Source organism: Solea senegalensis, linkage group LG9 (assembly GCF_019176455.1).
Source record: "Solea senegalensis isolate Sse05_10M linkage group LG9, IFAPA_SoseM_1, whole genome shotgun sequence".
Classification (NCBI taxonomy): Eukaryota; Metazoa; Chordata; class Actinopteri; order Pleuronectiformes; family Soleidae; genus Solea; species Solea senegalensis.
Window position 1 is genome coordinate 5134421 of NC_058029.1, and position 23354 is coordinate 5157774.

The 23354-nt window shown below is 41.8% G+C and overlaps 1 protein-coding gene across 1 annotated transcript in view; it reads right to left on the bottom strand.

The window, feature by feature from the left end:
• Positions 1 to 372: 372 nt before the first annotated feature.
• Positions 373 to 23354, bottom strand: part of LOC122775221 (TGF-beta receptor type-2-like) — a 28967-nt gene continuing 5985 nt past the window's right edge. The window contains exons 2-10 of the mRNA XM_044035038.1: positions 19133 to 19277; positions 18836 to 19029; positions 10961 to 11259; positions 10615 to 10863; positions 9692 to 9805; positions 9454 to 9597; positions 9076 to 9217; positions 3342 to 3469; positions 373 to 1059 (exon numbers count right to left, since the gene is read on the bottom strand). Coding sequence (XP_043890973.1) covers positions 799 to 1059; positions 3342 to 3469; positions 9076 to 9217; positions 9454 to 9597; positions 9692 to 9805; positions 10615 to 10863; positions 10961 to 11259; positions 18836 to 19029; positions 19133 to 19277 — 1676 coding nt within the window. The 3' untranslated portion in view covers positions 373 to 798. The remainder of the gene's footprint in view (positions 1060 to 3341; positions 3470 to 9075; positions 9218 to 9453; positions 9598 to 9691; positions 9806 to 10614; positions 10864 to 10960; positions 11260 to 18835; positions 19030 to 19132; positions 19278 to 23354) is intronic.

Sequence of the window (23354 nt, forward strand, 5' to 3'; positions counted from 1 at the left end):
TGTAGGTAAGGGAGTGAAAACATACTGTACATGATGTTTTGGAATTAGAAAATACACTTAACCCTCTGCATTCAAATATAGCAGTGGGATTACTCTAATCTTATTTGGCTGATTTGTCTCTTATGTACAGTTATTGTCACTATGTACATGGTGCTTGTTTATCTGGCAAACAAGTTTTTAAGTAAAGCTGGGTAAAACACACGCACACACGCGCACACACACACACACATGCACACTCTCTCATTCCCCTCCTTCTCTTCTTTAAGTCTTTAAGCCTCACTTCTTTCAGGCTTTGTTGTTGTTTCTTGCTCTTGAGAAGCAAACATCCAGTGTCCAGGCACTTGTAGGCAAAAAGTAAACTCCAACATAGAATACATGAATATATATCAAAACACGTCTTTTATTGCCTAAGTATCATATCGTAAATTGCACATTAAACATTTTTTTTTTTTTGCTTTGTTCACTTAAAAAAGAGGACTTTCACTTCTGAGAGAGAAAGAGAGAGAGAGAGGGAGAGACACCCATGTGAAAAAATACTGTCTCCGTGCTCAGCACATCTTTGGAAGCTTCCAGTTTCTAAGTTTCTTTGGCTCTTCAGCTTTCACAGCTGATGATGGTGAGTTGTTGTAGAAATGGACAAAGTTAAAAAACAACAAACATACAAACAAACAAACAAACCCCAGAGTTTATCTGAGCTGGGTTACATTGAGATATGACACTGAAACTCGTCCTGCAGGAGCTCAGCTCCTGAATATCACTATAGAGACGTCCCACCGGAGGAGACGAGGTGTCCACGCCTCACTTCTCGTCGCTCACCGAGCAGTCCACAGCTATGACGTCCTGGATTTCTGTGATTTTCACCTCCTTCTCGGGGATCTCCACCTCTATCGGGATCTTCAGCTCCTCGGGAATCTTCTCCTCTGAGGAGCTGCGGCAGGACAGTTTGTCCAGCTCGTCCTCCATGGCGGAGATGCGCTCGGCGACGCAGTGCGCCGTGAGTCGAGCCTCGGGGTCGTGGTCCCAGCATTCCTTTATGGTGGCACAGATCACGGCCACACCCTGTGAATGAGAAGAGGACGACGATATGAGACAGTGCAGCATATGCACAGTTTGATTTAAAGCTGATATGTGAAAGAAACGCAGAAAATGACCATGATGTGTCTCCAGAGATTGAAAACCTTTTCCCCAGCCCATACTTTCTAAAGCAGAGGCCAGCAACAGTATTTGGCCTGGCAGATGATTTCAAAAATCAAAAACAACAACTTCAGAGCGTTTATTCTGCAAAAAAGAGAAATAAATCTGTTGCTAGAATTGACACTTAAATGACTTATGTTGTAATAAAACACTTCTGTTTGTCAAGTGTGTCAAGTTCAGAGAGTAAATAACCATCAGCAACTGAAATGATGATTCATTTGTAACAGTTTAAAAAGGCAAAATATAGTTTGTTAAGAGCATGTTTTATGACATTTTATTCTCCTTGTGTCACACACTTTGTCTCTTAAAAGAGTCTTTTTTTAACAAGTTGGTGAATTAAGTGTGTGTGTGTGTGTTGTGAAAAGCCCAGCCACGGACATATGTCCACTATGTCTCACTGCATTGTCCGTGATAAATAAAATCCATTCTTGATTCATTGAATTGAAAGTCCACATTATCAGCAGGCGACTATTGTTAACTAAAGGCAGCACTAGGGAATTGTGTAATGGGAGACAACGTTGCTTCCCATCATGAGGATGTGGTAAATAATTTTTATTTATAATAAAACCACATTGTTTTTTTATGAACATTTTTTCCGGAGTTCTTTTTCAAGCATAATGCCCTTTTAACCTTTATCTCCGGCACAAAGTGAATGACATTTAAAACAAATTGAACTTTATCTTTGTTTGTTCAAATTATTTTCTAAACTTTTGAGATTTTTATGCATAGTTTTCATAAATGTACTTAATTATTGTTCTTTTAATAATAATAAAAACAAAATCAGTAAGGGGGTGATTAATCACACCTGGTGGCCAGCCTATAGGTGTCCACTCTGCTTATATAAAGGTGGTTCCTGACGTATCTGTAAAATCAGTTGAGGAAGATCCACACCCGAATGACATGTTCTCATGATATGGACTAAGTGCTGAGCCTGCAGTTTGTCTATCATTCATCCATTCACACAGCATATCGACAGTAAGTGCAGCTTCTTTTCTTTGCTACACTGTGGAGTTGGGTGTGGTTGTCAGTCAGCTGCAGGATGACAACGAGACGGTCAATGAAAGCAGCTTCAGGTGAGCTGATTGACACAGCTGCTGCTCGTTACTCTCTCTGTTTAAATGCAGTTTCAGGCTGGAGCTCTGATGGCTGATGTCTGTCGAGCGGTCAGGACAAACACACCACATGTTTGTTTGTTTGTGCAGCAGTGAAATTAAAGCCATTTAGCTGTGAATGATCCTGTCTGAGTGTGTGTGTGTCTGTGGGAACACACTATGACAACAAGCCGTGCTACAGATTACCAGGCTGAAGTGATCCATAATATCCAATTATCCATTCCTTAATTCTGATTTTCAGATCAGATCTGTGTATGAAGTATAAGTATCATATGTGTATCAGTATGAAGTTCTTGATCAGCTAAACATCCAATGTGTGGAGTAAATTGCACAGGGAAACACCAGCATGTAGAGTAGCAGACCTCGACCATGTGGGGACACTTTCTGTGTAACTCTTTTATCACAGAACCTTTGTAACTGTGATTGGTAACAGGTGTGTGTTCTTGTATGGATGTCTTTGTGAGGACCACAAAAAGGAATTTTAGGAAAATAAGGACATTTTGGCTGGTCCTCATTTTCTGTCACCCCTTAAAGGGGCTTTTTGAGGGTTATGGTTTGAGGGAACGCATTATGTATTCTCACTATGCACAAACATGTGTGTATGTGGATGTATTTATATCTTTGTGAGGACCAAAAAAAACAAACAAAAAGACAAACATGTCTTTGAGGGGGCATTTTTTCTGGTCCTAGACTTGGTTTTAGGGTACTAGGCACTTTTAGGGTAAACTAGGCACTTAGACCTTGTTTAGACTGCAGCATCAATCGGATTTGTAAACCAATCCATTTGGAATCTGATCTTCCTGATCAACTGTTCACATTATATATTGTAAGTGATCACATCTGATCTGTGAGTGTCCATATTGGTGTGTGTCCATATTTGGAAAAACTGAAATTAGCAGTTAAGACTGACAAAATATCAGACTAGATACAATCTGGATTTGGGCTGCAGTGTAAACGGGGTTGTGATGGATAAGGTTAAGGTAAGGGAATGCATTATGTCAGTGATGTGTCTTCACTAAGGTATAAAGACAAGACCTGATGTTTGAGCCAGGTGTCGGGGATCTCAGGCCTTCCTCTGTCTCTCAGCACGTTGTCTTTCATGCTCTCCACACAGGGGTGCTCTCGCACTTTAGATCCGTACGCGGGCTCGTAGTCCTTCACCTCTGCAAACACAAACACAGCCACATGCAAATCATCATCACCACAGAACAACAGCATCTTTTCATTTTCTCTGTCATTTTGTCGGAGAACCTCGCGTTTCCCTTCCAGGCGTGAATGTGGGAACAATATGTGGAAGAGGCAAATGTTGCTTCCACTCAGCCTCAACCTATGGCAGTAACAAACACCGTCTCAAGTCGGCGGTATCAGCTGACACAGACGGATGCAATAAAACGTTCAACTTCTGTGATGCCAACGTGAAAACAGAAGTACACAGTTAATAGCAGGGTTTATAAGTTTAGTCATTTTTAAAGGAAAAAACTAACTGAAATAAGTCTTTGGAGTGAAACAGGTGGAGTTCATGTGGTTTGTACTTAGTGTATGAGGTCATTTCACCTTAAAGCACTGAGCTGGTTTTCTACCAAGCTGCCATCTTAGTGAACTGGCACATGACAGAGGGGAATAAAAATGTGCTCTCTTGTGTTTGCATTTCAAAAATCTCATTCAGCTAAAAAGCAATCACTCACAAGCCAACTGTTCAGAACACTAAATTCACAATCTGGCTTTGTGTTTGTGTGTGTGTTGAAAAACTAGCAGAGAGAAAAAAAGAGAGGAATAATGTCAAAACCATAAAAAAATGGGAAACAACGTTCCGGGCCTGAGTCCAGACATCATGAAACTGAACTCACAACAGCTGCAGCCGGTCTCCAGCCTCAAAGACGAGGCCTTCAGGATCTCACACTGACTGGAAAATGAGACATTAGTTGACTAACAGACAGTCGTCTTTCCATTTACCAAACACTGAATGCATCACGTTCTTCCCGTAGCACGCTCTTATTTTTAAACGCCGTTTATTACAACTTGTCAAGCGTCAAAGGTACCGTGTGTGAGAGTTACTGACATCTACTGGTGACGCTGCAGACGCTGGAGATCACCCCTCCCTTTCACCAAGTGCAGGGAACTATGGAAACCTTCAGGGAACTATGGTGCAGTTTGGATAGTGTTTGGTATTAACCTTTCTGTTACCAATCCTGACGTCGCTGACAGGATTTGGCCTGCGTACTTCTAATTACCGTAACCTAAACCGTTTTTTGTTATATAGAAAATAAAAAAAACTATGGATTGGCGATCTTTCCAGGATGTGACCCCACTTTTCACCCCATGTCGGCTGAGATTGGCACCTCGCACGATCCTCATGTGGAGAATAAAGCAGTAGAAGACTGACGGATGGATGGATGGATGCCAGAAAGCAGAGAAATAGAGCTTTGCGCCCATATACTTGTCATTGCGGTTGAACCTCATGACTTCCCGCGGAGCAACCGTCCAATCACAGACCAGATTCATCAGCTTCTCATTAGCATAACCCCACTCATGTGGTTGTTGTGGGTGGAGCGGAGACATGTATTGACACTTCTGTTCAATGTGGTCACAATGCATCTCTGACCACCTTCAGAAGAGGTTTGGCAGATTGGACAACAATCCGTCCTCAATGTGTCTCAGGTGTATTTACACCTGTACATACAAGTGATCCGGCGTCATCAGATTGCAATCTGATCACAGAACACGCATTTCAATGCCAGGTGTAAAGGAGGCCGCTATGTTCATATTTTATACACAACAAAATGGCTGCCTGAGTGGCGAGACTCTCTTATCGGGCATTAGGAGCCATGTACAGGTTTCCATCATTCCTTCATTTATTATAAATGCATGAAGGAATCTATGAAAAAGCTGCAACATCATCATATAAATCAGGCCAATGCAGCATCCGCTACTGTGCCCTCATCCACGGGAAGTGGGAAGGTTGGACTGGAACCACCAGACAGGAAGCTGGAGGGCTTGGATTGAGACTGTGTGTAGTGAATCTGACTCCTACAGGCCAACACTTCCTGTTTTTGACATGTGGAACTTCCCTTTCTTTTTAAGAGTTTTAAAACAGCTTGGACCCAGCCGGGGACGTCCCATTCCCCTGGAGCTCATTTATGTCAGGGCTGGTATTGTCCTCAGCTCTGTGCTGCTTCTCCTGCAGCAGAGCTGGTATAAATACCACACATTTTCCTGGACTGGATTGCGATTGTGGAAACACAGGCCAGCAGAGAGCACACTGACTGATAATAGCAAAGCTGAAAACAGGAATCAAAAAAAGGTGTTGTTTTTTTTCCCTCAACATATCGAGACATGATTGGGTGAAAAAGATCTCTTTCATTCTGCGTTAAGAACTTGGCTGCTCCAGTCTTTTCCTAGGAATTCTATCTTGGACATGAAAGAAAAGTGGGCAGACAAATACTATCAGTACAGTCTGTAAGACATGTGCAGCCTGCTTTTCTTCACTTGACATTTGAATGCTATGAGAAGAATTCCATCCATGGTTTGGTTTGAGAACAGATTTCACAGGAGCCTGCAACCAGAATCCCAGTCTCAATTTTCCCTCGCCGTCTGGGGCCTTCGGTTAAAACCCTGGTTTATCCAGTCCAAGGGGCGGAAAGTGGTTTACGACATTTTCCTTTTCAGATTATCTGTCTGAAACCTTTGTGGCCTGGAGGTCACCAGAAACCTCTGTGGCTGACTGCGCTGTCTGGGATCTTCTATCTTTAGAGAAATGCAGCTTTTATCCTCACAACAGACGTATAACATGACACTGAGCGCGCACAGTTTTCTGTGATCAGAGTTTTATTACACAACAACTGATTTTGATGACATTTTCTATGGACGTAGAAAGGAAGGAATAATTTCTTCTGGCCTGAGGAAGAAATGATTAGATTTTGGTGGTGATCCAGAAACTGAGTGGCCTTGACTTTTTCTTTTCTTACTGATCCACACGTTTTTGACTGACAAAAAGTATGTTATTTATAGATGCTAACCCGTGTATGTCTGTATTTGTTATACATTAACAAAGCAAGGGAAGTTGTGAAAGTAAAAAAAAGTAAATTGTGCACAGGTCTCCAACTTAAAACAATCTTCTCGATTAATCGAGTACTTTTAGTTTGGTCCGTAATATGTCAGAAAGTGGAAAATATGTTTTCTCAAATGATTTCTTTGTTATATGGAGCAAAGAAACAAGGAAATATTTATATTTCAAAAGCTGAAATATCAGAATGCTTGTTTTAATTATTGAAAAATCTATTACTAAAATAGTTGATGAGATTAATTTAGTTAATTGAACGATTGTTGTAGCCCACACCTGAGTGGTATCTCCTTATACAATCGTAGGCAATAAATAGGGTGAAGCGCAGGCTGTGCATCTCCATATCAGGCACTACTACATTTTTGAAATCATAATAATAATTTATTTGTCCACAGAAAGCTACTTTTAGCCTCACTTCCTAAACGGTACACTTCAATTTACTTCATAATCTGCGTTCAAAGTGAAGGATACAAAATAACTCCACTAACCCTAACCCTAACCGTCATGCCACTCAAACAAAACGTTAACCATAACCAGTTAACACCTAACAGCTATTCAAATCTTAGCCCTAAAGCTAACCCGTTCCTCAGAAACGAGGTTCTGCCTCACTGGGACCAGGTTTAATTCCCCATGTGGACTACTGGGGTCCTGACCAGGTCACAAATACAAGTGCACACACACACACACTCGCACACATGCAGGGCCAGCTGCTGGTCTGCCTCCCTCGTCAGCCACAGGGTTTCTTGGCTCAGTGTGACGCCTTCTCTTCGCTCCGTTACTCTGCCCAAACCCTCCCTGCCACACCCTGCAGGCTAATTCAGGATATGTACATAAAACTATAACTGACCACAACAACAACAAGACCAGCAGCGGCCTGTAATTCTATCCTCCATTCTGTCCTCTGTTGTTGGAGGGAGACAGGGGAAACCCACACACACACACACACACACACACACAGGCCCAGATTGAGACGTATAAATACAGGACTGTACATGATTATGTAAATCGACCCTTGGTAATTCACACACACACATATTTACTGGAATGTGACTGTCCAGATCTGAATGTCCCAGACTGTCTGGAAAAGCTCACATGAGGAGGACGATTGATCCTCACAGGCACAGTTGTGTATCTAAGAGTGTTGTTTTAAAAGAGTGGAGACATTTTTCAAGGTGAAGACATTCACCTGTCCGATCCACGTGGTCGGTGGGACTCGAGACCAGGTCTTTGAGTAGAAAAATATCATATAACTGTGCTAGTTTTTTATTTTACTGTATCAAACATATGGTCTCCATCTATTTAAATTATATTCCAACAAGTTTCACAACAATTCAACCTGATGCAAAATTAGATTTTAACCAAAACCCCCCAACATATTTAAAACCCAGAGGATTTACAGAGCAGATATGTTGATATTTGAGATGCCTGTGATGACATTCAGTTGGCTACAAATATTTCTGATCTTCTGTTCAGGCGTCGTGAATTCACATCGCTGTGATAATATCTATCCATTTAATATTACTGGTCTTGTCATTTTATAATAGTTATGACACTTATCGTTGTTGTGATTCACTTTGGAGTGTTGCCACATAATGATTTGGATCTGCGACGGAAGACAAATTCTTTCTTTGCGTGTTTTGTGTTCTAACTATTCAAAAAAATTGCAGCAGCAGTTCAGATCAACTCCTTCACGTATCCCTCATTCCTTAGATTCCACTGGAGCTGAGGTCGAGCTGAAGTGTGACAGACTAGACCACCAGCTTCACTGCTGCTGACCCACAAACCTTCACTCGCAGCAAAAAAAACAGCATCCTGAATCACACCCACACAGAGATTTGCACAGCTATTCTCTTCAGGACTCGTTCCTCGTTCCTTATCCTAATCTTAACCATCCATCCATCTTCTACCGCTTTATCCTCCACACGAGGGTTGCTCGTGTCAATCCCAGCTAACAGGCTGAAAAACAACCATTCACTCTCACACTCACACCTACCCGGGTCTTCTTACTGCAAAGATGAAAAGCTCTAGCACTTTACTAAAATACCTAAAGATTAGGAAATGAAGTATAGAGGAGGAGCTGTGTGTGGGGCTGCAGTACCACTCATACAGATAGAGGGAGAAGGAGTTGTTGAGTTTTGATTATGGCAAAACCAGCTCTGTGTTTGTTGACTGCGACCAAAATGGTGAAAATGTCACTTCAGTTTGTCAGAATCCAGAGAAAACCCAACTCACATGTGGAGAGATCATGCAAACTCATGAACCCGGGTCTTTCTGTTGCAAAGGCAAGAGTGCGCCTAACCTTGACCATCACAACTAAATGCCTTACCCCAACCCAATTCAAAACCTAACCTGAAAACCAAGTCTTAACCCTCAAAAAGCCTTTTAGTGTGGTGACAGTACACGAGGACCAGCCAAAATGTCTGTAACGTAACGTTTCCTAAATGTGAACTCTGAAATGAGTGAGTTCTTGAGAGCAAACTCCAGTCAAAAGGGAAAGAATGCTGTTTTGTGAGCGGATGAAAGCAGAGACGTCGCCTCCACTTCTGTATCTTTTTAAAGATGTTTGTGTTGTAGCCTGAAGCCCTGACAGGAAACCACTGCATCCCACTGATTCACACTTCATGTATTTAAAGGATTACGTTACTCATCAGTTCCTGCGTGTGTGTGCGTGTGTGTGTGCGTGTGTTTCGTTTCTGTGGACGCACTGACCTCCAATAGCTTCACACCTCGAAGTTATCTCCCACAGAACCAGGGCCATGGAGTAAATGTCAGTCTGTTTGAAGGACTCCGTGTTCTCCAGGTCCAGTCGGGCTTCCAGAACCTCTGGAGCCATGTAACGAGCCGTCCCCACCTGAATTACAAATACTACAGTCAACACATATGTTTCCATCACTGCAATAAACCGTTTTATCAGTGTTGACGAACCTACGTAGCTTTGAGTTAGCATCAGAACTCAAAATAACTTTCATTTGTCCATTGTGGGCTACTGTAAAACAAGGCGGTCCAAAATGGTGGCCTCTGTAGAGCTGACCTGGCTCCTGATATAAACGTATAAGGCTTGTTATGGTTGTCAGCAGAAAATCTGACCTGTCCACTGTTGGCGAGGTCGTCCACAGACAGACTGCTGTCCAGACAGAGAGCCAGACCAAAGTCACACAAACAGCACGTCAGGTCATTCTTCACCAGGATGTTGGAGCTCTTCAGGTCACGGTGGGCCTCAGGAACAAAGCTCTGTTTTGGACACCTCTTAGATTTCTTGTTCGGCATGGTGACTTATGAATACACAGAGAAACACACACACACACACACACACACATATTCGTACCTTAGGGCGTCCACACAGCAGGCGGTCACTATGGAGGTGGGCAACACCCCGAGCCAAAGAGCTGCCCAGGACCTGCAGCTCCTCCCAGCTGATCACATGATGGGTGAGGTATTCCTGAGCAGCAGGGACGATACAGTTAGTATGAAAAGAGGAAACTGACCGGAGAATAAAACAGCTGATTTCTACAGCGACTGCACCAACTATTATAGCTGCTCCATATCAGCATATCGATATTATATCTACTATATCGTGATAAAGTATCTGTGATGATGATTTTTCCTGTTTTTTTAAGGCTGATGCATTGATGATCATCATATTTATTACACTGAATAAACTAGTGAAATACACTTAATATTAAATATTATATATATATACACTGATATAATACATGGAATCCACAAAATGATATTTAAAAAAACTCAGTTTTTCGAACACACATATACATAAATATCCTTCATCTAACATCAAAAAGAAAGCCTGGTCTTATCTCACATGAAAGGTAATAACTGTATTTGAATGTTATCCAACACATGAATGAAATGGATACCAATTGTATTTGTTTATCAGAGAAATTAGACAATTGGTGAGACAACTGCAGCAAGAGATGATCATGGGAGTTGGATTTATATGATGTTTACATTTATAATAAATGTTTTTGTTTATTCATTTCAACAATCAATTTAGTAAAGTTGAGGAAAACATTTTAAGGGTGGCATTAAGATGTTGTATCTGCTCTACAAACTCTTTGTTTGGGTCGATGTACAGCAGCAAATGTAAAGCAGAAGGACATCAATATCATGTACTTAAATATTTGTTTATTTTTATTGGGGAGAAGCCAAAAGAAGAAGAAGAAGAATTTTCACAATATTCAAGAACATGACCACACGTTCTTCCTGTGATGACGACATGAGTCACAGTCTCACCTGTAGGTTTCCTCTGGGATGGAACGCAGTGATGAGCCAGTACTGCTTCTCCACCTTCCTCTCCTCTGCTGTCAGGAAGTGCAGGATGTTCTCGTGTCGGAGGTCAGTGTTCGAGAAGACGTCCTTCTCGTTCTTCCAGGAAGCGTACTCCTCATAGGGGAAAATCTTCACCGCCACAGTTTCAAACTGATCTGAGGTTGTCTGCTTCAGCTTCCCCTTGTACACCTGAGCAAAGCGACCTTTGCCCACCTACGATGGGATGGACAGTTTTCAGTCATGTTAGTTAAAATGACAAAGTGCAGTGAATAGATCCACTAAACAGGCTTTAAATAATAGATCCATGTACCAGCAGGTCCAGGTCTATGGGCAGTGGCTCAGTGTTGTGGTTCAGGTTGTTGGCGTGAGTTGAACTGCTGTCTGACCTGTCGTCGTCCATCATTATGGCACAGGCGTCGCTACAGTCCAGCCCACCGGCTCTGGGCTTGCGTTTCTTCACGTTGCTCTCCCACTCTTGGCTGAGCATACGCTGCCGGTACTTTCGGTACCAGTAGAACATTCCCGCAACAATGATGACCATCACCAGCAGGGGCAGCAGACTCACCAGGATCACAGATAGTAATGTGTCATCCAGTGCCGGATCCACAACTGGAAAATGTAAGATTAGGATTAAAAGTATGAAGATTATGGATTCTTGTTGGTATTTAAACAGCATTTGATAGAAAAACACACAACAGTCATAATGCAGCATATGCTGATTGTGGAGAAAGTTGATAAGAATCATGATTATTTGCTCCTGTGACCCCAAGTGGGTGATTTCATGTAAAGTCCTTTCGTGGTACCATGGCGTCATAAAACAGCTGTGATACTATGTAACTGTGTAATATTGCATATATAAGATGTGAGCATCAGAAGAAACAGCTACCATTTATATAGAGAACTAGAGAAAGCACTCGGAGACCAAAACACTATCACACACACAACCACCCAAAAGAATCTGAAGTCTCAAGATTTGTGATTTGGGCGACGCCATGTTGAGGTTCTGCAATACCAACTGTCAGTGACATTCGTGTGCGCTTGTATGAGACGATGTTTTATCATCTATTTTCCTCTAAACAGGAACATAATTCACAAAAACAACACCATGCTATTTTGAAGACCCTAAACTTGTGATTGAGACCATTAACTCTTCAAGAAACTGATCATTTTCCAATAGACTTCCATTCAAACTGAGTCTCTCTCTAGTGGATATTCAGTATAATGGTATTTCCTGATTGGCTTCGGGAGGAAACTGAAAGACTATGTCTATGTTTTTCCAATACAAATACAGAGCTAGGGAAAGATATCCTCCCACTAGGCCATATGTTATGATGTTGTCCTTCATTCTGGACATGGACTGCGGAAGTTGAAGCTCCTTCAAACCTCTGATGTTTAAAGAAGCTGTGGAATGAGTAAAGGGACTGCAGAAGCAGGACACTCATGAGAGCAACGTGTTCCTCCCTGCGCTGTAAATGCTGTTCTTAAAATAAATCTAAGAAACACAGAGACAGTAGAGTGGCTCCGTGTTGGAGAATCACTGTGCCATGGCGGTAACTGCCTTCCTTGGCTATGACTACCAGCTGGACACAACAGTGGCCAACCCTCAGTGTGTCGACAGCAGCGAGGAACAGTGGAGAGCCTGTGTGCCCTGGACCTGGTGAAGCTGCTCCTTTGGTGGGCCGGAGTCCTTCACACCAAGAACGGACCACCACAGAAACTCGACCCTGCATCTATTATGCGTTCAAACTTTCCACTCACAAGACACACGTCTCAGAATGGGAGCTAAGGCGAATAAAAGGTTGTCAGAAGAGTCGAAGCTGTGATTGAATACATCACTTTTGCCGTGACTTGTTCCAGCCTGTGTCTGCGCTGCTGTCGTATAATTATACAACCTCATTAACAGCAAAGTATGTCTGATTTATACGCTTTAAACTCAAGTGTGCCGTGTGATCATGCAAGTCAAAGGTGCACTCACACGCCGAGGTGAAGAATATGATCGTTTCGTGGTTGTAATTTTGTGATTATCAATAAGTAAATCTTTGAGGAATAGCTCTGGGCAGAGCTGCAGACGCAGTGAATCACAAAAACACACTGATTTCAAAGGTCTGGTAGTAAAGTGGGTTAAGACCTAAGACTTCCAGACAGTCAGAGACTACCTCTCACATTCCATGCGTCTGTACATGTGTGTGTGTGTGTGTGTATGCTTTGAGCATTTTTAAATTGCTTGGAGGTTTTTTTTGGGGGGGTTTTAAGGTTTGTTTCCTCGCTGTTTTTCTGCTATGATTGGACGGTGTCGTTGAGCTGAGACAGACGGTGCCAAGACAAACTGGTAATGAGACTCGTGTTGCCTTTTCCCATCAGGATGCCAGAGTGTTTTCATGCTGTGTTCAATGAGATTTGACACATCATTTGTACATAAGGGGGAGATCATTTACTCACGTCATCAGCGTGTGTGTGTGTGTGTGTGTTTAATGACATAAATGGTGCCATCTCTGACTCACATCCTTAATACTTTAACCAGCTGCTAATTAATTAAACACCAAACGTTGTGATTTGGAAATTGAAGCAACTGCAGTATCCTCAGAAAACGACAGAGCCAGACATGAGTTCATGTTTGAAACAGGTGGTGGGTGGATACATGTGAGCCACATGTCTGCGAAGCTTCATCACTCACGCTGGAACTTTGTGTCCTTCTGCCTCCTCAATATTCATAATGGGGGTAAGATGTGGATGTCGCGTGGTGGAAACTCAAACGTTTTTACACCACAGCACACAGGAGTTGTTGATCCATCACTGCTTCCATCACTCCAAATGTTCTATTTTGTACATTCTCTGTTTGGAATCCTTAGTTTGGATTTACCCAAGTGATGCAACTCATCAAATGAGGCAGCTATTGTGTCCTCACATGCAACAAATGCTGACTCTGGTGGGAGAAAATGAGCCATTTACAGACTTTAGTTTCCAGCTGTAAAAGGCAGAGTTTCTCAATCCTAGGTCCTGGGAGACCACTGCCCTGCTCCAACACACCTGATTCAAATGATCGTGGCTGTTATCAGGCTTCTTGCAGAGCTTCACCATGAGCTGACCATTTGAAACTAATGTACTGTATTTTCTATTTTATTCAAAACACCTTTATTTTGCTTAAGCCAGGGACTACAAGGGATCGCAAATGAGCCTTGGCTAAGAAATCCTCTCTATGCAAGACATCTGTTTCATACTACTGTGATATGTTACACTGTTTTTTTGAATTGTACCTGACAAATAAAAGAGTGAATAAATACATAAAATAGCACATCACAGGCTGCGCACTGTTGTCGGCTGCACGTGGCAAAGTCATCGCTGACTAGACAACAGTACAAGATACACTTAAGAAAACCTGAGTAATCTGATTACAAGTGGATAGTCCAGAGACAGACACATGTGCACAGTCAGACTGTTTAACAACATCTTTGTATTACACAGCACTGGGGAAGTGAGATCTGGACATGAGTTGGCACAGGAGACGCAGGACACCGTCCACATGTGATCAGATCACTCAGGACGGATACTGATATTAGATTTGATCAATCCCAACCTGGATCCAAAACCTTTTTTGGTCCAACTTTAAATTCATTAAGCTATTTATGACCAGCACCTCTGTGACCTCTGAACTTCTGTGTGTTAGCAAGTCTCATCAGGTCAGTTAGCGGCTATACCTGATCATGTCCTGCTTTTGTCAGCATCTGTACAACAAAATATCACATCTGAGAAATGTAAAAGTACTAAAGACAAAGAGTCAATTTACAAAGAGTCAAAATTCTGAGATAAAACGTCATACTTATGAGATAAAAATGCGATTTCCATACAAACTGGTGGCGAAAAAGGAAAACAATAGCAAAATCTCAAGAGTTACCTTGGTTTTGATTTTATAGGAGCACGGTTTTTCATTTGTTATGGACGCAAGCAAGCCTATGTTAACCTGGAGAAACCATCCCTCAACCAAAGTGTTGACACAAACAATCGACCACCGACAACGTAAACAAGCCGTAGATTCATCCACACAGCGACGCGTATGAACTTCAAAACATTTACACAATAGCAGATTAATCCTCCTGAATGTATAAATAACCTGCCTTTTTCCAGACGCCTCTCGTATTACGGTGAGTGTGCGTCCACTAATATTAACTATAGGTGCTTGTTATGGTAACATGACTGTACAACCACATCGTCTGCCACATGAAAGTAGCTCACATCTCTCCATTGTTCTCCCTCTGTCCCAGTCTCTGTCCACTTCTTGTTTTTTCTTATCTTCCACTGCCCTTCTTCTTTTCCCTCCATTTTCTCCCCCCTGCATCTTAAACTGGTCCTGCTTGAGTCATCTGTCTATAAAACAGTCTGCTGTGTTACCAAGTGACTGATATACTCACTCATGCCAAGCCAAGATTCCACAGTTAAGGAGGAACTGTAAAATATAACCATAAAAAACAGATCCTGGAAGATTCACAGAGCCATTTTTTCCCTTTACTGCCACATCCATCATCACATCCTCTTCCTCTTTGCACACCGCGTTATAAAGTCATTCTAATTAATTTCCCCCTTCTTTGTATTTTTATGCCTCTTTCGTCCCATTATGAGGGACATTTTCTTCATCGCGTCCCATGAAGTGAGACGATGCGCAGAAATAATTCGGATTCATCACAGGCATCACGACTTTTGTCCTGCTGTGGTTTTGATTATTATTCACGCGGCGCGTCTCCAAGCACCACTGTATGGCACTCACCCAAAAACGCATGTTACTACAACAAGACAGTATTTACTGTCAGTGCCTCCCTTTCCCACTGAAACACATGTTTCGATGACACTGTCGGAGGAGTCGAGTCAATCTGCTGCAAATCATCCTTACACGACGTTAAGCAGGAACATCTGCCGTGTCACAGGCACGGGTGAAAGTCGCTGCGGTGGAAACACAGCAACATGTGGTCACCAAGCAGGTAGTCACTAACTTTGTCACGGTCTCCCAATCGATTTACTGTTTTCGTCCCAGCCTTTCACTTAAGATTCATGATATAACACATGTAAGTTGTGATTAACCCGTCAAACATGCAGCAATATCTCTTGATTTACCTCTTCAATATAATATTAGATGGAACACAAATGGCAGTAACATAGCCAGAATAGTCAGGAGAGGTCATATTATTACATTTTGGAAAACAAAGCAGTCACAGTAAGTTGACTTGGGTGAATTTCCATTATGGTATCATAGTCATTTATTTTAAGTTTTTTGCTTCAAAAATGTATTATAAGAAACATGTTTTGTGATAACTTTTGTAGCATTAGTGGATCAATTTCATCCATATCAGTAAGTTTTGATAAAATGTGCACAAATTCTGGTAAAAGTACAAACTAAATGACAGTAGAGTACAGACAGAAGGCACAACACATTTAGATTTGAGAATATAGTAAAAAAATGATTCCACTAATTTTTTAATTTCCACTAATTAAAGGAATCGGGCTCCCAATCCCGGGACAGGTCAAGGGCTGAGGTACCCCTGAGCAAGGCATTACATCCCAGGGCACAGATAAGTGCTGCCCACTGCTCCTGCGCCCGGTTTGTAGTGAACACACATTACTGGTGTGTAAAAAAAGATGGGCTAAATACAGCTGTCAAACACAATATAAATGGTGTTTGTGCAAAATTAACTAATTCTAATTCTTTATTCTAAATATAAAAGTCGGAGACAATAACAAGCAGAAAGAGGCTAAACACTCATCTGAAATGAAGGGAATACAAAGTGACTCAGATAAACAGCAGCCACAAGTTATTGTTGAATCATCTACAGAGGGATTGAGTTCTGGCAGTGATTCAACGAAACAAACGGCCACTTTCTGCTGCACGGATCAGAATATTGAGGGTCAGGATGACAGATTATGTGGAGCAACAGCAGCAACTTTGACAGTATCTTACATTACTGGATTGTTTGCCCAGTGAACTGTAAACCTCAGCATCAGGATGTCTGTGTAGATTCTCATTCATCCGAATGTCTCTGAATTAGTAACAAATGGACTTATATGGATTTCTTGAATTTTGATTTCTTCATCAAAAAAAAAAACTGATTCAATGACTTTTGGTCAGAACCAGGGCAGCCTCCATTATTAACAGTTTAGATTAGAGAGTCAATAAAACAGTGAGTGGGGCAGAAAGAGAAGGAGTCAAACCTGAGCTAATAATGCTATATAACAGGAAGTGAAAGGACTTAGTTCAGTGTTATGCACTATAGTGGTGCATGTGCTGCGTGTTCGGGGCCTGTTCACCATGTGCTGGAGATGTTTCTGACTTAAGTTAAACACAGACAGGAAACCATATGTCTGAGCTCTGCAGTGCGGCTAGCTCACACACACACACACACACACACGCACGCACACACACACACGCTCAGCACGGCGAGGTGCAGCAGCCAAACACAGCAGAGAAGCAGCTGAGCGAGCGACCACCTTGAGGATTCCCCTTAAGTGTGATGCAAACCCCAAGTTTCCACTTCCTGTTGTGATGATGCATTTCAGTCATTCCACATACAGTATAGCAACAAAGCACTTTATTAGGTACACAGAGCAGATAAATGTCGGGCAGACAGCAAGGAAAGCTCTGCTTCCTCTAAAATGTCATAAAATAATAAACATTTCATTATGAAAAGTTCGCCAGAACTTGTTTCACAAACCAGCAACTGCCACTGGTGTCAGGAGTGAGACTCTGGTGTGGTCTTCTCATTGTCAAGCAGATCCTTATTCAGGTAGATCCAGTTCCTGATCTAAGTCTGTCACTTATTCTTATTACATAAATATTCTGCCCTTGCAAGAATGCGGCGAGTCTTCAGGTAGGCTTTGATGTTTTACTCAAGAAGATCTGTGAAACTGCAATAAAAGAAATAAAATTAAAAATGTCACACTGCAGTGCAGCAGCCTAAAAAAAGGGGCGGCACAATTAACATGATATTCAAGTTATTGAGTATTGGCTTCTGCACGTGATATCAAGTGATCGCTACACAAGTGGAAACCATCATCACTTTGTCTTCTATGCTCGCGTTGAGCATGTTTTATGGCAGCGTCAGAGTGAGTCATGCGGTAAAATGTTCTCTCTCTGCTTCTTGGTTTCCCAGAACACAACAACTGTCCACAATCACCACTTTTTCATGAAAACAGCTGACGAAGGAACACTGACATTTCGGCTGATATATAAGGTGCCTGGTATATGTGCGTCTATAGATTTGAACAGCGCCACTTCCTGCCAAAATCGCCTCCTTTCGGTTTTGATTACTGCATGACGGGATAATGTGACAGCTATGCAGTGTTTCATCTTTCTGGGTTTTCCCTCAGAACCATTAGTTCCAGTAAAGGAAAAATCTTAATGCTTCGACTTATCAAGAGATTTTGGAGAGTTGGGGAGTGTGTGAGCGATTTAGGGAAGAGCCCTTTTCTGTTCCAGCGTGACTGTGCCCCAGTACACAAGTCAAGGTCCATAAAAGCATGGTGAGGAAGAAGTTGAGTGTCCCACACAGAGCCCTAAACTCAACTCCAACACACCCAACACTTTTGAGATGAACTAGAACAGAGACTGAGAGCCAGGCCCTCGCATGAAACATCAGTGTCTGACATAACAAATGATCTAATGGATGAAGAGGCAAATATTCCCACAAACACTCTCCAAACCCTTGTAGAAAGCCTTCCTGGAAGAGTGGAAGCTGTTACAGCTGCAAAGGAGTTACGACCACAGACTAATGCCTGTAGATTTAGAGTGTTTGTCCCAAAAACACTGTACGTGTACTGTGTACTGTGTAGGTCAGAGGTCTCAAACTCGCGGCCAATCACTTAATCTCAAGTCATAAGAGAGCTATTACTATATGTTTTTTTTTAGTAGATAGTACATAAATACATTTTATTGTGAACTATATATCGTTACATATCAGTGCATACACTTTTATTTTGAAGTTGTGTGAACTATCCATGATGGAATATGATAGAATTTTAAGCTTACGTTGCCCACCCCACTCCAAAATGGTTGGCCCCAAGGTTTGAGACCCCTGGTGTAGGTGCACCAATACTTTTAATTTAATCTATTTACGTAGTTTCATGAGCAACATTTTCTGAAGTGGTGTATTCATAAGCCCAGCTGACAGCTCACTGCACGATGTCAGCGCTGTAGTCTACTTACTCGGGGGGAATATCAGCTTGTCGTTGCACTCCTCCTCATTAGTGCAGGAGCAGAAGTGAGCCAGTCCACTTGTCGTGTTCTTCTCCTTCATCACACAGGTGGTGCTGTTGTAGTCGTCCAGCAGGACGCCGTACAGCCGCCTGGAAGGATTGTGGCACAGAGTTTCCACAGAGAACCCACTCTCGTTCTTTCTCCTTAGAGAGGGAGGGACAGACGGAGGAGAGGTGACGTCGTCTAACGGATAAAAATCACATTCAAGAGGAAGTAAAAGGCCACGTGCTGTTCTCAGGTACCTACCAGATAGCCACACAGACATCGCTGGTGTCCATGCAGATGGATGTGATGGAGCAGTTGGACATGCAGGTCCCTGTGCCGCTGCACGAGGACAGCTCCCCATCACAGAACTTACAAAGCTGCCGTAAAGGGTAAAACGGAGGCAAATCTGCAAAAACACACACAAGAGTATCCATCAGTTCTCTTGTTACACACATGATGATATTACTTTTAATGTCACTGTTGTCAAGTCTTTACTCTGGATGAGAAAAACACTCATGAGCATCTTAAGCCGGTCAGAACCACACTACTGTGAGCCACAGTCACCATGTAGATATGATCACTCTCACCGGCTGCAAGGTTTTGCATGACATATAGTGGATTGCGTGCCGCCTGAACCAACGGCACAATCAGTCCAATCTTATCCCTGTTATTCTCCTTATAGCATCTACGTCTGTCTGTGACCTGTTCAGACCTGTTTGGAAAAAACACTTAACTAAGAATATGTCAGTGTGCTGTTTAAAGAGTTTAAAATCTAATGAAAATTCAGATACACTTTATTGTCCCCACAGGGAAAATGTTCTCAACGCAAGACATAAGCGAAGTAACAGTGCGCGAAGAAAAGAAAAGGTAACATGTTAAAGAAATCTAGATATAATTAGATATATTTAAAACTAGTATATATATATTTAAAACTAACTATACTATACTGCAATTTATAACTTTCATTGCTGCTCACACTATACTGTATTCTCTGTTTTTTGTGCTTGGACAGATTGAAAAAGTTTATTTTTTTAGTTTAAATGTGTCACTGTGATGTGAAAAATGACTGCACAGTAAAAAACATCTGCTATCATGTCAGACCCCTGAGATCTTTGCCTTAACTACATTATATGGACAAAAGTATTTGGACGCTTGACCATTGCTACATTATATATAACTTAATATGTATTACATTCTGCAGTACATTCTATACATAAGCTTATTTAGTGTTTTAATTACAGCTGTCCATCTTGTTATTTACTTCATTTCACATTTATTCTCGTTTGTTTTTGATATGAATAGGTTTATTTTGCGTCATATACATGTTTTTATTGTGAAGTATGCATCATTCCATATCAGTACAAAGACTTTTACTTTGAAATTTGTAAAATATCATCACATATATCTTTATTTCAATATCATGATGGAATATTGTGTTGTACTTTTAAAATCATATTGCGCACTCGCTACACTCGTTGTTTTCCAGACCGGCCCCCTCTTGACCAGACTAGAGGCTCATTGGCCCCCAGTTCATTTGAGTTTGCCACCTCTGCTGTAGAGCATTGATGAGGTCAGACACTGATGTTGGACGAGAAGACCTGGCTCACAATCTCTGCTCCAGTTCATCTCAAAGTGCTCGATGGGGTTAAAGGTCAGGGCTCTGTGTGGGTCAGTCAAGTTCTTCCACACCAAACTCAAAGTCAAACCATGACTTTATGGTCGTTGCTTTGTGCACTGGGGCACAGTCGTGTTGGAATAGAAAAGGACCTTTTCTCAAAGTTGGAAGCAGAGCATTGTCCAAAAAAGTGTCCTTCTCGTCCAAAGCCTGATTGAGACACCTGCCTCGAATACTTAACAGGTGTGGACAAATACTTTTGTCCAGTATCTGTACTGTATGAAATGTGCCACTACGCAGATGACCTCCTGCTGTTTGGCGTAAAATACGTGGATCCAAGATGCAGGTAGTCGATCAAGTCTTTCTCTTAAGACTGAAGAGATCAGATTGAGTGACAGATATCTACTTCACCAGAGGCCTCTCTCCTGCGAACAGGCTTCACATCTGAAAAAATCCAAGGCATAGACAAAACAACTGCACGAGGGCGCAGTCTGTGCTATCGTTGAATCAGCCACGTCTGCAGATCTGAACCGTAAATAATAAAAAAAAAACCCCGACTGGAGGAGGACCTCATTTAACACACATGAATCCTCATTACCCTCCCTACATGTCAACAAAGACGGCCTCCCTGATCCACTGTGTGTGTGTGTGGTTTAATGTCTGTGTGTGTGTGAAACATATTCAACCACAGTCTGCATGGACTGGTTTATTCATTTCACAGGAGGCACAGAACACTTCCATCACAATAGGTTTGGTTTGTGGCAGGAGAAGAGAAAATGAAACCTCGCACATTCGGAACATAAAATTGTCTCATCCTGATTTCACAGCCTCGGAATCTGCTGACAATGATCTACGTCCACTACAGTCAAAATACACCCGTTATTTTGGGGCTTTTTTTCTGTGTATTGGTCACATGACGTTGGTGACGCATGTCTTTAAACTGGGAGCTCAGTAAAGTTAAGTGTTGGACTTTTAGTGTTTTTTTTCCATGATACCTGATGCAGTGATTTTGACCAATATCAGACCAATATTGATACTGACCATCACATCAGCTCATCTCAATTATCAAATAAAAGCTGCTGAGTTAGAGCACACAGAGTCTCTATGTCAGAGGTGTCAAACTCACGGCCGTGGGCCACATGCAGCTCCCCAATCAATTTGTTTTGGCCCGCCACTTAATATTAAGTTATAATTAGTTATTTCTGTATGTGTTTTTTTTATTTTGCATCATAAATCCGTTTATATTCCTATATTTGTTTTATATTCCAAAACAAATACTTTTATTTTGAAATTACGTGAAATATCATGATATATATTATTATTTTGAGGTCTTTTTTGCTGACCAAACTAGACACTCAGTAGCCTGAGTGAATCGTGATTTAATTACTTATTAGTGTCAATATAGTAATAACAAATCCTTATTGTTTTTAATGATTTCACAGTGTCGTTTCAGATCAGTTTTATCATGATTTCCACAGCGAGAGGGGAACCTTTTCAGCGATACAGTGCAACAGAAAAGCAGCAGCAACATGAGGAGAGAAAATATTTACAGAAGGAACGTGATAAAGTTTGGAGAGAACCTTTTCTGTGTGGGAGCCAGAAACACCCACCCAAGGAATGCTGCATGGGAACGAATGAAACAGACCTTCTCCATCTCCGCTCTCTGTGTCTGTCTCACCCTCCCTCCCTCTCTCCCTCCCTGCCCTTCTTTCACTCTCTCTCACTCCCTCCATTCTTTCTCCTTCATCTTATATGCTGTGACATAATAGCACATTTTTGTGGAATGAGCCCATGTCACCTACCATGTTTTTGAAGCTGCTACACTGATTATGCACCACTTTATTAAGTGTCCTGTGTACCTAATAAAGTGGCAGGCAGTGTGCCTCTCTGTTGCTGCTTCCCAAGTTTAATGTGGTCATATGATTTTGAAGCAGTCCGGTCATTTTGCTCATCATTTTCCTCCCAGAGAGCTGCTGCTCACTGGATGTTTTCTCCTTTTTCAGTTTCAGACGGTTATGTGTGAAAATCCCAGTGAATCGTCAGATCCTGAAATTCTCAGACGACGCCATCTCACATTCAATGTCACTTCATTCTCCTTTCTTCTCCATCCTGACGCTCGGTTTGAAATATAGCAGGTCTTCTTGGCAATGCATTGAGTTGCTGCCATGCAATTTGGCTGATTTGTATTAATCAGCAGTTTAACAGGTGACCAGTGAGTGAACTCCAGATCTTGCAGGGCCCTAAGGAATAATATTATAAATAATAATGTGATTACAATAAAATAACAATATACGTATTTTGATGTTTGTAGGTATTTTAGGACAACTGATGAAAAAGTTTGTATCAGTGAAGTTTCACTGTTGACCTTGCTTCAGCTTTCTTTCATTCTTTCTTTCTTTCATACAATTGGCATACGTAATATTGCATATTCATTCACTCTATATGGAGTAAATAACTTTTCCAGTTAATAAAAGTGGGAAATCAATCACAATAATCATGTATCTGTCATAGAAGTGTGAATCACTGGGTACCTTACGATACAGTACGCGATACATGGTCCACGATACCCATAATATTCCTTTTAGGAATTCTGGTTAATTACTCAAACAGTGCTGGCGCCTCTCCAAATCCTCATACCACACCCATAGAATCCACTTCTGAAACTTTTCGTGGTCACGTCCTGGGTTTTTCGGCCACACGCCAACCTGTTACCGGTGTCTCACTTTGCTAACGCTAAGTTGCTTTCCGTGCCTTCATCAGTCTTGACGTAAAACGAATCACTTCTTGTGCACACGTGTGCGATTGTCATCAAAAAATAATGGCTTAACGACGAGTTGAAAAGTTACACACTACACCTTTAAAGGGGCT